Here is a 16,318-nt window from a genome sequence, read left to right on the forward strand (position 1 = left end):
TTCACGTTGATTTAATTATGGTAAGTTCACGATGATATTAATTATGGTTATTGCACGTTGATATGATATTTGTAAGTGCACGTTGATATAATTATGGTAAGTGCACGTTGATATAATTATGGTAAGTGCACGCTGATATAGTAATTGTTAGTGCACGTTGATTTCATTATGGTAAGTACACGTTGATATTAAGTATGGTTAGTGCACGTTACTATTAATAATGGTTAGTGCATGTTGATTTAATTATGGTTAGTGCACGTTGATATTAATTACGGTTAGTGCACGTTGATATTAATTATGGTTAGCGCACGTTGATATTAATTATGGTTAGTGCACGTTGATTGAGTTTTGGTAAGTGCACGTTGATATAATTATGGTTAGTTCACGTTGATATTAATTATTGTTAATGCATGTTGATTTAATTATGGTTAGTGCACGTTGATATTAATTATGGTAAGTGCACGTTGATATTAAAAATGGTTGGTGCACGTTGATTTAATTATGGTTAGTGCACGTTGATATAATTATGGTAAGTGCACGTTGATTTCATTATGGTTAGTGCACGTTAATATTAATTATGGTTATTGCACGTTGATATAATAATTGTAAGGCAGGTTAATATAATTATGGTATTTGAACGTTGATATAATCATGGTAAGTGCACGTTGATATTAATTATGGTTAGTGCACCTTGATATCAATTATGGTTAGTGCACGTTGATATTAATTATGGTTTGTGCACGTTAATATTAAGTATGGTTTGTGCACGTTAATATTAATTATGGTAAGTGCACGGGATAAAATTATGGTAAGTGCACTATGATATAATTATGGTTGGTACACGTTGATGTGATCATGGTTAGTGCACGTTGATATAATTATGGTTAGTGCACTATGATATAGTTTTGGTAAATGCACGTTGATGTAATTATAGATAGTGCACTATGATTTAATTATGGTAAGTGCACGTTGATATAATTATGGTAAGTGCACTATGATATAATTATGGTAAGTGAACGTTGATATAAGTATGGTAAGTGCACTTTGATATAATTATGGTCTGTACACGTTGATGTGATTATGGTTAGTGCACGTTGATATAATTATAGTAAGTGCACTATGATATACTTTTAGTAAATGCACGTTGATGTAATTATAGATAGTACACGTTGATATAATTATGGTGAGTGCACTATGATATAATTATGGTAAGTGCACTATGATATAATTATAGATAGTGCACTATGATATAATTATGGTTGGTACACTTTGATGTGATTATGGCAAGTGCACTTCGATATAATTATGGTAAGTGCACTATGATATAATTATGGGTGGTACACGTCGATGTGATTATGGTTAGTGCACGTTGATATAATTTTGGTTCGTGCACTATGATATAATTATGGTTATTACACAATGATATAATGATTCTAAGTGCACTTTGATATAATTATGGTAAGTGCACTATGATATAATTATGGTAAGTGCACTATGATATGATTACGGTTGGTACACGTTGATGTGATTATGATAAGTGCATGTTGATATAATTATGGTTAGTGCACTATTATATAGTTTTGGTAAATGCACGTTGATGTTATTATAGAAAGTGCACTATGATTAAATTATGGTAAGTGCACGTTGTTATAATTATGGTAAATGCACTATGATATAATTATGGTAAGTGAACGTTGATATAAGTATGGTAAGTGCACTATGATATCATTATGGTAAGTGCACTATGATATAATTATGGTGAGTGTACTATGAAATAAGTATGGTAAGTGCACTATGATATAATTATGGTTGGTACACGTTGATTTGATTATGGTCTGTACACGTTGATATAATCATGGTTAGTGCACTATGATATTCTTTTAGTAAATGCACGTTGATGTGTAATTATAGATAGTGCACTATGATTAAATTATGGTTAGTGCACGTTGATATAATTATGATTAGTGCACTATGATATCCTTTTAGTAAATGCACGTTGATGTAATTATGGATTGTGCACTATGATATAATTATGGTGAGTGCACTATGATATAATTATGGTTGGTACACGTTGATGTGATTATGGTTAGTGCACGTTGATATAATTACAGTAAGTGCACTATGATATCCTTTTAGTAAATGCACGTTGATGTAATTATAGATAGTGCACTATGATTAAATTATGGTTAGTGCACGTTGATATAATCATGGTTAGTGCACTATGATATAATTATGGTAAGTGAACGTTGATATTATTAGGTTAAGTTAACTTGATATGATTATGTTTGGTTTACGTTCATGCTTTTATAGTTTTTAGACGTGGTTGAATTTATCTAATTCCTGCTCTTTGAGGTAAGGGTGCTTATTTGCATAATTTGACTATTAATTCGAACGTACGTAACATCTTATCTAGCATTTCCATGCTTATGCTTGATAAACATGGTTAATATAAAGATTACGGAGTCTGATAAACGAATGTTCTTGTTCTGTTCACAAACTATTTCCACATTATAAAGATGCCCGATTATCGAGGTTTTATTTTGTATCATTGTGTCTAACCATGGCATCAGCCCGAGCTTTGTTTAGGTAGTGAGTATAGCGTCAGAATAGTTAGTGTATTGTTGAAATTCTGGTTGATATGGGTTTTTAGTGGCAAACTAGAGTCTGGCACTATATAGCATGCACATGCTAGTACTGTGGTGATACCGTTAGCCGGAGAGCATTGTCGACTAGAGGTGGAGAGTGTGGGTTTCGATCGCACTTCGCTGGTGTCTCGTGTATTCAATGGTATGAAACAGAGAGAGCTTCTAGCCTGCAATACTTTTAAATGGAATGTACGCCCAAACACACAGTATAAATCTCACTTATACACACTTCACATTTCGTCGCAGGATAAGAAAAAGGTTTAACACTTTAAACAAGTCTAAGTTATTTGTCGCTTTTAAATCTGACGAATTAGGATTAGGATTAATGTCAGTTAATCAGTGATCGGCCGAGTATACAGGAGAGGTAGACTAGAACAGGTGTTTTACTGGAGTAACTCGCGCGCCCCTGGATTATTATATGTAAAGTTGATGAAGTCAGACATAGAATGGAATAATTTCAAAGTTTCCTCATTCCGTGGACGTGTATGATGGGGTAGAGTGTTGGGTCGAGTTGACTTGACGAAAATGACAGGGACGTCTGGCTATTGTGGGCCAAGGCGACAATGGATTCTACTGGCGTGTAAAGTTAATCTCGTCCTCAGTGCCACGCTTATGCTTGGTAAGTACCTTTAAACTACTTTTAATTGATATATTCGGCATCTCTGTTGTTCTGTCACACTTAACGGACGACGTCATAGGATTAATATCATCACCACATAGACATGTCTTTATTGAAAAAACAAATACAGACCATGACTGGATGTATTCTAGACATACTCACATTGATCATGTTATGCAAAATGTTTAAAAAGAACGCGGAGATATGTCTTTTGTCGGGCAAAGATTGTTACCTAAAATGTATACTACATATATATATATACATGTACAAAACATACCACTTTGTAATCGGGACGATTCGCAAATAAAAATGAATTCTTTACAACAATTGAAATGTCTCCTCTAAAATGCTCAAATATGTTATTTATCGATATAAAATGTTTATTGTAAATGGAATTAAATAAATGTAATAACAATATTTTGAAAGTTTTTTTTCTGAAATTCGTTGTCGTTAGCTATACGGAACCAACATTTATGTGGAATGCGATATTTATTTAGAGATAATAGGGATCGTAATTTGTCCCTGTGTGACATGTATAAAGTGAAGTTTTAAATGTCTGGGCAAATTAAACCATTCAGTCATAGCGAGTAAACGTTTAATTCGACGCTTAAATTGCCCAGGCGTATTTACTTTGTTACACATGTACGGTAGTAACTTGATTGGCTACAAATCATGGAGTGCAGACCATTTTTGATAATTAAAAGGTGATCAAATTTCAAAAGTTGGATCTTGAAAGTACCGGTAGACTGACTAAATGTACAGGTAATCCTCCGAATAATTTGTGACTTGATAAAAGAAAAGTCCATTCCAACGTGTGTGTACGTTTTTGGGGTGGGTGTAATCTCCGGATTTCTGATGACCGGAGGCATTATTTACATTTGTTTACAAGCTAATGATCAATTACGTATTCCAGGAATTAGCGTGAAAACGTGCGACTAATTTATTTAAAGTTCAAGTGCCTTTGTGAATGTAAGGCTGAGTTGGATGATAATGAGCAACCAAGCGTTTTCTTACGGAAAATAAGTCGGTGTAAAATGTAAACCGTATCTATAATTACGATAGATTTATTTGCCAGATATGACATCATTAGGGAGATATTAGGGTTTGTTTTTATACACCGTTTACAATCAATATGTTTAAATTGACAAGGAACACATACTCCGACACAAGGTGTGACGTTTTGCGTAAGAAGATTAGTTTATCTTATCAAATACAGCCAATTAGTCAGGAAATCAGTATCATGATATAATAAAATATTCCCTGCATATTTTGTATAATTTAAAAACCCTACCAATTATAACTGAAACTGCTCAGATTTCAACCATATTGTATGATTGAACGTATATTAATAGATCATTATCTAAAAAGCTATGGACATAATAAAACATTTTGAGTTTGCCAAATAGCCTGCCTAGTGTTGTTCAAACTAAATTCCACTAGAAGGTATTAAACGAAAGCTTATATAAACGGTGTCACATTATGGTGTTTGTTTAAAATTTGATCGACACGGTTTTGGAATATGAATAGTTTAACAATATTATTTCTTCAACATAATCACTTTGTTGTACAAGTACTGAAATCAATTAAGAAATAGTTATAAGTCTGACCGATAAGTAGACGAACAATACTTTACCTATACACAACTCATTAAGGAAACATAGCTGAGGCACAAACACTATTTTCGTTACAGCTAAATGGAACTGCTAAGATAAATATTAATCTTGGACAGATATATCTTTGATTATTGTATTTAGTTGTAGCTACCAAATCTAAATATTTATTATATGGAACAATAACAAAACGATTTCTATACACCGAACTGGAAAACGATTTAAACACCTAGAGCCAAAATAATAATTATTTCTATAACTGCAGTGCAATTTTAAGAATGTTCAAAGTCACAGTATTAATATAATTCTACATGTGTTGTTGATATTTTAATTAACAGGGCGTATTAGAATAATAGAGAAGTAAGTTTAACTATCAGATGGTGAATTAGTATTTGGCTATATTACCTGTACAATCACACACAATACCAATTATTTTAAAGGTACCGAGATGTGACTGTCAGGCTGTTGTATTCTATTCCATATATATGTACATGTATCCCATGTATACTTACAATCCTCTCATATTTATGATAAATAGATACAATTTTTTTTATTCCATATAACAAACGACAGATTATATCCACTTTTCTAATGGTCTTATCCACCATTTGTATCATTAATACAATACGTTACGGTTGTTGACTGTAGGATGGAACGCTGTGTTTTTATCAAAGGAAGTACGAGTACAATGATTAATATATTGGCAATTAATATTAATTGCTACACACTGTGATTACATTAGCATTTTAGTTCATATACAAAGCGATTATCAAATACTGTTTATATACAATACATCCTGGAGGTGTTGATGAAATATTGATTATCACCGGGAAACTCCTGTACTACCATGTCTGAAGGTACAATTAACATATTGTATATTCTGAGAGATATAAATATATATTGTGATGATATCAGAATTGGTAGTAGATCTGAACTTAGTTAGGGAATATTGTTGATGATTCTGGTACGTGATCTAGAACACCATGTTATGACAATCTTTGAACCATTTTGTATCCAGTATTAAATCAACTTTATTGAAAACGTGCAGTGGAACGGTGAATATACACAGCACAAATCGGTCTCCGTAACTCCACGTCACAAATATAGGGTTTATGTATTTCACAGCGACTACTAAAGGCATTACCAGGCTTTAACGTTTGTTTCTGTTGTTAGAAATCATACATCATATCTCAAACGATTCAGCGCGGACTGTGAAGGTGGCAAGTGTACATGTCGAGATATTGTTTGGCTGGTGCGAAGCCCTGGATCTGACGTTTAATACAATTCTGACAAATCATCGATATTTTTCAGGAATATAATAAAGTCTTGAGATATATTTTTACGGATTACTTTTTGAAGCCTAATACAAATAATGCGGGAAATAAACCAAAGAGAAAGTTTGTTATAAAATAAAACGTTACGGAATGCTCATCCCATATCGTAAACCCGCGAAATAAGACAAACGAGTGTATTTTGCTCAGTGCTCTCTGTGTGTGAGCGACTTTTTCTGGATCTGTCTGAGGAATGTGTTGAGTGAGGCTGTTTGTGTTACAGCTAGGCGTGCACAATACATTATTCTCAACACTTCAAAATGTGTTCAGAGTACAAATGATACTCCAGAACATTATCACTTGTGTCTTGGGCAATTGATTTTAACCTGTATTTTTTTCATACTACTCTATACATTGCTGACGCGATCTGTCCCGTACACATCTCTATTTCTGGTGAAACATTATGTATCGTTCAAGTTGCTTTTGTGTACAGTGCCGAGTCATATGTGCAAGCATTGTATTCTTATGTTACAGTTGTAAATGTATTGCAGAATTAGTTTAGCTTATACTAGCAACCATTTCTTTCGTTCCGTATATTCCTTATTTCGTTCCGTATATTCCTTATATTGTTGAATTAGTACAACTACAATGTAATACATCGTGCGTTACATAGCCTGTTCTATTCCGTATATAAATGAATGGTTTAGCTTTACCTATTATACCTTTTCTGTGCCGCTTTTTGCTGAATTAGTCCAGTTATTCAAGCTATAATACAAGCAAGGATTCCCTTTGCTCCATTGCTGAATTAGTCTGTCTTTACATATACAAACCATTCTTTTTTCTGTTCCATATGGGTATTGCTAATGATATCAAAGACTTTATTTTACACTCAACCCCACAATGTATGAAACAAGAGGTCATATGTACATGTATATATGTATTGCATTCAAACAAGCATCTCTGGTGAAAATGATAATATATGCAAACACTTAATTAGCTATAGTTGATAGTGGCCGAATTCCAGTTGGATTACATTAAGACACGTTTATATTATGTCTTCCGATGTTATCGTTGAAATATTAGACCCGATGTAACGTTAGAGTGGTATAACCATGGTTGATAATGAACTACCTTTTTCGGACAAATGTACCAATATAATATTGGTAAATTGGTAAATAGCAAAACATAATTTACTATATACAGTAGAATAAATAGAATAAATACAGTGCATTATTGAATATTATACAATTATGGACTTTTGTGCTGGTGAATATGATGTAATATGAACTTGAAAGAGTGATATTGACTGAGGCGAAGCCGAGGTCAATATCACTCTTTCAGGTTCATATCACATCATATTTACCAGCACAAAAGCCCATAACTGTTTTATTATATGCCTCAACAATAAAATAAAACAAAACTAAAGGTTCTGATTTTTGTACGCAAGCCTCTGTGTAATATTTAGCCAGGTTTGAATCAACAGTTCAGCATCGTAGCTTTCGAAGACATCGTCTAGGTTCTTTTTCCTTAAGATAAGCATGGAGGACATGCACTGCGTGTTCAATGGCCTTTTTATGTTAACAGCATCTTTATCCTTGAACAGTTTTGGTAATTTTCTGATGTAACGGAGGAGAAACGTTCGCCAGCAGCCATCTTCAATTGTCGTCTGACAGATCGCGTTCCGGTCTAACTGCGCATGCGCTACGACAGGTTCCGGGGAATTTCCATATAGGTTATATTTAGAAATCGATATTCACCGGATAACCAGTCTACATGAGTTTTTGAGGACTGGTCACGTGTATCTGATCCGACCAATGTGATTGCGAGAAATTGTCATGCATGTAATAAAGTTGATTAGATCACTTAACGTTTTCGTGTAGAGTTTTAGGTACACGGTGGAACCGATGGTTGTTTTCTGCGTCACCGTTGAAGCACATTTTAAGTCCAAAGAATGATGCTTCTAAGAAGTCGATTTCAACTCTGGTGTTATGTTCTTAAACATCTAGAACACCTATATGTTTATTGAAGACATATTACACAACGTATCGTAAATAACATACTCGGGCACTCCGACTATCCTGCACCACCAAAACCTGACAAGTCCTTAATTGACCATAGCTGTTGATAGGACGTAACACAAACAAACCAAATTAAACGTATAGGGAATTAATCCGACGTGGATAAACCGGGACGACCGCCTGAGGATTCGAACTGAATTCCCTAGCGCTCAAATATGATACATTGCCACTACACGTAACGTCTACCACTTCACACCACATGCTATAACTGCACAGTGCAATAACTGCTGAGAACACAAAACAATTTCCTTCCTTGAATGAAGAATGACTAAGTATTATTAAATCTCGAAACTCAATCTGACATTTAAATGGAACATGTTCTGAAATGTCACCAGCAGCAGAAATGCTGTGAGTTACAATATAATGTCATGGTTACACACTGGCTCTATACACAGACCTACCACACACTCAATTTAGCCGTCGGTATACATCTGCTACATTGTAGGCGGAGAGCACGGATTTCAAATTATTAATTAAACATTCCTTTATCAGTTTATTGTCATTTGATAAACAAGGTTTAACTTTGGAAGACCTTTTCGTTTTCTTCAATTTCAGATTTTCTGTTCATTTAATTTCTTTAAGAAAATAACTGAAGGTCAATGTTTTATGATTTTGCTGAAAGATAATCAAGGGTGACTGCAGTGGATGATGGATGGAACCCTGACACATTTGAAACTCAGCAAAATATTGTACAATATATGGCGAGAAAATCAAATAAGACAAAAACAGTTTTCTAAATAAGAAGTTGCAAATAAAGGAATATGATTATTTGCGGAAATTATCACAAGAACTTAAAACACTAACACACACTGAATGTATATATGTTTATAACACTAAACCGCAACGAACTTATACAGTACACTGTAACACTGATACACGACGAACTTATACAGTACACTGTAACACTGATACACGACGAACTTATACAGTTCACTGTAACACTGATACCCGACGAACTTATAAAGTACACTGTAACACTGATACACGACTAACTTATACAGTACACTGTAACACTGATACACGACGAACTTATACAGTACACTGTAACACAGATACACGACTAACTTAAACAGTACACTGTAACACTGATACACGACGAACTTATACAGTACAATGTAACACTGATACACGACGAACTTATACAGTACACTGTAACACTAAGACACGACGAACTTATACAGTACACTGTAACACTGATATACGACGAACTTATACAGTACACTGTAACACAGATACACGACGAACTTATACAGTAAACTGTAACACAGATACACGACGAACTTATACAGTACACTGTAACACTAAGACACGACGAACTTATACAGTACACTGTAACACTGATATACGACGAACTTATACAGTACACTGTAACACAGATACACGACGAACTTATACAGTACACTGTAACACAGATACACGACGAACTTATACAGTACACTGTAACACTGATACACGACGAACTTATACAGTACACTGTAACACTGATACACGACGAACTTATACAGTACACTGTAACACTGATACACGACGAACTTATACAGTACACTGTAACACTGATACACGACGAACTTATACAGTACACTGTAACACTGATACACGACGAACTTATACAGTACACTGTAACACTGATACACGACGAACTTATACAGTACACTGTAACACTGATACACGACGAACTTATACAGTACACTGTAACACAGATACACGACTAACTTAAACAGTACACTGTAACACTGATACACGACGAACTTATACAGTACAATGTAACACTGATACACGACGAACTTATACAGTACACTGTAACACTGATACACGACTAACTTATACAGTACACTGAAACACAGATACACGACGAACTTATACAGTACACTGAAACACTGATACACGACGAACTTATACAGTACACTGTAACACTGATACACGACGAACTTATAAAGTACACTGTAACACTGATACACGACGAACTTATACAGTACACTGTAACACAGATACACGACGAACTCACAATAGGATTACATGTATAACACTAAGACACACCAAGCTTAAAACACTGAGACACACTGAGTTCATACTGTAACACTGAAACACACTGAATTTATAATACTAAGACACATCGAGCTTATAACGCTAAAACACGACGAACTTATAACACAAAGCGCACTGATCTTACATACCGAGCTTATAATGCTATGCCACTCTTGGCGTACATGTACAACACTAAGACACACTAAGTGTATTGTACAAAGAACTTCTAATACTAAGGCATGTTGAGTGTATTATACATATGTAACAATATGACACATTGTGATTACATGTATAAGACATAGAAACCCCGGGATAAAACATTCGATTGGTACGTATCAGTAAACATCTTTGTGTTGTGAAAGAATTCTCGCAGTCTCCAGCAAATAGTTTGAATTTCTTGTTGACTAGATGATAAGATGCTGCGCAGTTATTGCACAAAATTGAGTCTCAAGTCATGGCGTGTCGGGATATATGTGTGTGCTGTTTTATATTCAGTACTTGGTGTTTTATTTCAAATTTATTTCAGCATGAAGATAAACTTTAATTCACTCTTACGGTTTAGTTATTAATTGTTATGCTACATAAGCCGTTCTAAAACACATAATACCAATTGATTCCTGCATTTTGGAAATTTGCACGCGTTTGTTATACAAGGCATGTAACATAGCCCGATAAAGTGTAACGTTAGGCAATAGACGGAACATGATTCCAATGTAATATCAGGTGATCTGTTTACGTAATCAGCCCCAGTATAAGGCGTACAGTATCGCAATAGTATACATTTGTTGACTGGGTTTGAGGACAACATGTGTTATGTTAAACCAGAGGACCAAACTGTTGCCTAAGACCGATAGAGAATAAAAAGTAAAGGTATAACATATACATTATGTTGCCCCCCCCCNTGTAAATATGATCATATTCTTGTTGACATGTTATTTTGTTTCCATATTGTGGAATGTTTTGTTTTCGAAAACAGAGAAATATATATTTTTGTCAGAAGGGAAATATTTTCGGAACTAATATCTAAATCAAGACATGACATGACTGATGAAATGATAGCATGACTGTTTCTCTTCATAAACTTCAATGTCGGATTTTTCAACAATGTCACATTTCTGCAGTCGGTGACTTGTGTGTGTTCGCCATTTCCTACTGATTTTGTTTTGATGGGTTTACCGGGGGAGGCGTTGTTTATTGTCCAATGGATATGCATTTTTTTATATGGCCGGTGACATTGTGTATCAAAAACACAAATTGTCTGGGCCCCAAAGTAACCACCGAAAAATACTCAAAGGGCTATCAAAGCATTACGGAAATCCCGGAATTTTTAGATCAGTGTGATGGAAAAGAGAGGATTTAGAAGTTGGTGTATTCTGATGAAAAGGAAAAATGACTGTTGTAAAACAATTAGAAAGGTAAACGACAGTAGTGGTGTAATGGTGTATTTATAGACTAGCACTGCGGGTTTGTGTGTCTTACCAGAGGTGTGAAATACTGATAATATGTAAGAGTACGTGCTTGGCAGTTTACAAACTAAATTTATTGCCAAATAATGACTCCACAGGATGATAAAGATATAGTACAGCATGCAAGATTCATGGCGATTGGCGGTTTTACAGGCGTTCTTTATACTACCGTCGGTAAGACGTGTCTAGAGGTGAGGAGGTACATCGGGGTAAACACGTGAGCTGCTTTCCCGCTACATGGAGCTACCACGGGGGCTGATTTCCCGGTACATCGAACTAACACTGGACTGCTTTCCCGCTACATCGAGCTACACATGTAACACAGGGGCTGATTTCCCGCTTCATCGAGCTCACACGGGACCGTTTCCCGGTATATCGAGCTGCACATGTAACACGAGGCTGCTTTTCCTCGATACAACGAGCTACATGTAACACGGGGCTGCTTCGAACAATAGGACCGCTTTCACGGGATTGCATGAATTAAAGCCCCGATACAAAGAGACTGTTTCGTCGATACAACGACCTACATTTAATACGGGACTAATTCCTGGATACAACGAACTACATGTAACACGGAACCGTTTCCTCGATACAACGACCTACAAATAACACGGGACTGTTTTCTCGATACAACGAGCTACATGTTACACGGGACTGATTCATGGATACAAAGAGCTTAATGTAAAACGGGGCTTTTTCCTCGATACAACAAGCTATAAGTAGCACGTGACTGTTTCCTCGATACAACGAGCTGCATGTAACACGTGACATTTTTTTCTTGATACAACGAGCTACATGTAACACGTGACTTTTTTCTCGATACAACGCGCTACATGTACATGTAACACGGGGCTGTTTCCGCGATACAACGAGCTACATGTAACTCTGTCTGTTTTCTCGATACAACGAGCTACATGAAACACGGGATCGTTTTCCCGTTGCATCGTAATAAATCGTGACTGCTATATCGGACTCAAATAAAAGACCAAAATATCTTTAATTTTGAATCTTCGGGAAACAAATTAGTTTTTCGTGAAAAGATCAGAGCTATACTAAACCATTTACAACTCCTCTGCTTAACGACAACAGGTATAGGCGTTTGTTACATCTCTTTTTACCGACGTCAGCTAGATAAGCGTTTGCAACATCAATGTTAACAGACAACAGGTTGATACTTATTTGCGACATCTGCATCTACCGACAACAGGTAGATACGCGTTTGCGACATCTGCATTTACCGACAATAGGTAGATAACCGTTCGCGAGATCTGTGTTTACCGACAACAGGAAGATAATCGTTTGCAACATTTGTGTTTACCAAAAAAAGGAAATAAGCGTTTGCGACATCTGTGTTTTCCGAAAATTGCTCGTGTCACTTTGGTTTAAAGCCATCAGTGATTTCGTACGTTTGTTATATTATGAAAAGTGAAAATTATAAAAAAAAAGTTCTATCTGCAGTGTATGTCCACACAAAATCGGCATGAGATTGAAATTCTGCAGACATATTAAAACATATTTTAATAACATGCAGGCAGCTAGTACTTACTGTACCTGTTATAATAACTGTAAAATCGTGATTATTTTCATGTAAAATAAAGGCATCGTTTTTAAAAAATAAAATAAAAATCATATTTGATCTACTACCACGTGTCACTTCTTTACAAAGAACATAAATGGAATATTTCTCTGACATACGTTCTTAATAATAATATGTATTAATCTACATCTTTTGAAACAGACTGTAACCAAATTGTAATCAGGTGTGAAAATTGAAATGTATGCTAGGTGAGACTAGGTATTTTAGAAATTTATGCTAGGTGAGACTAAACCGTTTGTTCAACGCCTCCCTTTACTGCCGGTGACAGTTGATCCGGTGTTCTAGCAGGTACTTCTACGTAAAGTAGGACTGTTAAAATCAAGTAAATAAACAGTTTTTGTACCAACTAGTATGATTAAGGAGTAACATGATGTCAAAACACCTCTCCACGAACATTTAAATTCATTCATTCACATGTAACAAAAATACAGCTTACACGAAGGCGAACTAAATGGCTTATGAAATATTAACTTTTATGTTCAGAAGCTATTACTACAATTACATTGAGCGGAATGTATCGTCCAACGCTTACACAATCAATATATACATAACACAATGCGATCTTATAACAAACATATAATTGCTGATCTATATGTAAAGACATTCACTGTTGTTAGACGGTTTCCTCCAGTTTCATCGTGCCACGGTTTCTACGTACTATACCTAACAGCCATTGATCACTAGTTATTAGCTTCATCCGTGGACGTTATTATTCCAATATAGACCTGGGAGTAGAAAGACCATTTTGGTACCAATCTTCCTTCTGTATTTGTTACTTCACTCCTAATTGATCAAATGCAGTGTATGAAATGAATAACGGTAAGCATCAATTTTTTTGTATTAATGGAAAGAACATAGCTGGTTTTGTGACATACAAATAACCAATAAGCCTATTGTTTTTAAACTGGTCCTATAAGGAGAACTCGTGTTCACAAACGAAGTGTGCAGATGTGTCTTTTTTAAGTGTGCCCATTGTGGACAGTTAAGGCTTTGATAGTCATTATAAAGTAGTGAACAAATTCTTGTTGCCAACTTTCTTTTTTTTCTTCACCCAAATGTCATATATGTTAAATCTACATTACTGTTAGGTACAATGCACAGATATAACTGTAATTTTCCTGTCTTTTTTAGACAGAACAAAAATGTTTGCTCATGTAAATTTTGTACATTAATTGCCTTTGTCTTTAGCTCATTCTTTAGAGAGGCTCCGAAATAGGTAAACATGACCGTGCAAACTCGAGCGGCGGTTGGGAAAAAACGATATTGTATTTACTGTTATGCGATCAGAATGTCTCTGTTTAAGTGTTAATGGCGGCCGTTTGTAGTGTTACACGTAACTGTTTCCTTGATCATGGTTACATGTATCTGTTTCTTTCATCATGGTTACATGAACCTGTTTCCTTGATCATTGTTACATGTACCTGTTTCCTTGATCATGGTTACACGTCCCTGTTTCCTTGATCATGGTTACATGTACCTGTTTCCTTGATCATGGTTACATGTACCTTTTTCCTTGATCATGGTTACATGTACCTGTTTCCTTGATCATGATTACATGTACCTGTTTCTTTGATCATGGTTACACGTACCTGTTTCCTTGATCATGGTTACATGTACCTGTTTCCTTGATCATGGTTACATGTACCTGTGTCCCTGATCATGGCTACATGTACCTGTTCCCTTGATCATGGTTACATGTACCTGTTTCCTTGATCATGGTTGCATGTACCTGTTGCTGTGCTTTTTTTCTGCAATATTACTGTCACTATACACTGGCTTGACATTGAATTCCTCACAATCTGATCTACATTATAGAGGCAAAAAGTGTGTATATATAATAGAAGAGCGATAGCGCACACCTGCCATGAAAGCACGTTCCTCGAATTAGTTGTTAGTTCTATGTTCGACCATAATTGACATGCTAAGTTATACCTCTCGGACGTAATGATGCTACAGGAATGTCAGTTGTGTACTAAACATCACCCGACGCGTGCCTTACCTGTGTGTAGGTATGCCAGTCACGCGGCAATATTTACCGACCAGGGCCGACGACATACAAATGTACTTGTCTGTATGACTTCATTGCCTCCCTTGCTGGGTTGTACAATTAACAAAGTATAGGATACTCTTCTCTTAATGGGTAAGTACTGTGACATTATATACATTGGTTCCAGTGTCCATACCCATTATCACAGCGTGTGCAGCGAAGGTTTACTTCTATCTAATTATACCCACTTGGGACATCTTCAATGGAAATTTGTGTGGGCAGTAATAAGTGAGTTGCGTTTCGTTTCGTTTTAATTTGTGTACAATTCGTGAAATATATGTAACCAAAGTTAACCATTATTTAAACAGATACAGTGTGAGTGGTTTTAAGTTGTTGTTCATTCCGGGATCGGTCCTGTTCCTTTATATGTAAAGGTTTCCTGCTAGCTTTTAAATTCTAGTCGAAGGTACACATTTTTTTCAAATCAGGATGCAAGTCAACGGCAATTCAGCCATCAATAAATATTAAAAGCAAACTAGATCAGTGCTCATGGTTGAGGACACTGTATCTGAATGGTGACGCATCGGTACAGTTTATTTCTGTGCCAAATGAGCAATGGATATGACGTCAAACATTCAAAAAGTCAAACATTCCAGTCATTGCGAATGCCAATTTGATGGTGATAATTTTTCATTGAATCATGTCTAATGGGTTTTTTAATGTGCAAATGAGAACCATCTGGTCGTTATTATGACAAAACGAGTCTCAAACTCTTTTCTATTCCAATCATGGATATTACTGATAGATCTACATTGTATTAATATACAAGATCCCTTCGAATGAAAAGCATATATCATCTAGGAACGTCATTTATAGGAGGTCAAGGTCAATATAACGTTTATGTATATATATAATACATCTTTGAGTTACGATACAGCACGTGCTCAGTATAATTCGACAACACGGTGGTTTGGCATCCGGTTTTGTTGACGTTGTTTGACATGTTGTACAGGACAGCGT

The 16,318-nt window shown here is 35.5% G+C and overlaps 1 protein-coding gene across 1 annotated transcript in view; it reads left to right on the top strand.

Moving 5' to 3' along the window:
- The first annotated feature begins 2,715 nt into the window (after positions 1 to 2,715).
- Positions 2,716 to 16,318, top strand: part of LOC110445573 (kin of IRRE-like protein 2) — a 182,160-nt gene continuing 168,557 nt past the window's right edge. The window contains exon 1 of the mRNA XM_021490240.1: positions 2,716 to 3,264. Within this exon, the coding sequence (XP_021345915.1) occupies positions 3,171 to 3,264 (94 nt within the window). The 5' untranslated portion in view covers positions 2,716 to 3,170. The remainder of the gene's footprint in view (positions 3,265 to 16,318) is intronic.

The sequence above is a fragment of the Mizuhopecten yessoensis genome, unplaced genomic scaffold (genome assembly GCF_002113885.1).
Source record: "Mizuhopecten yessoensis strain PY_sf001 unplaced genomic scaffold, ASM211388v2 scaffold2329, whole genome shotgun sequence".
Classification (NCBI taxonomy): domain Eukaryota; kingdom Metazoa; phylum Mollusca; class Bivalvia; order Pectinida; family Pectinidae; genus Mizuhopecten; species Mizuhopecten yessoensis.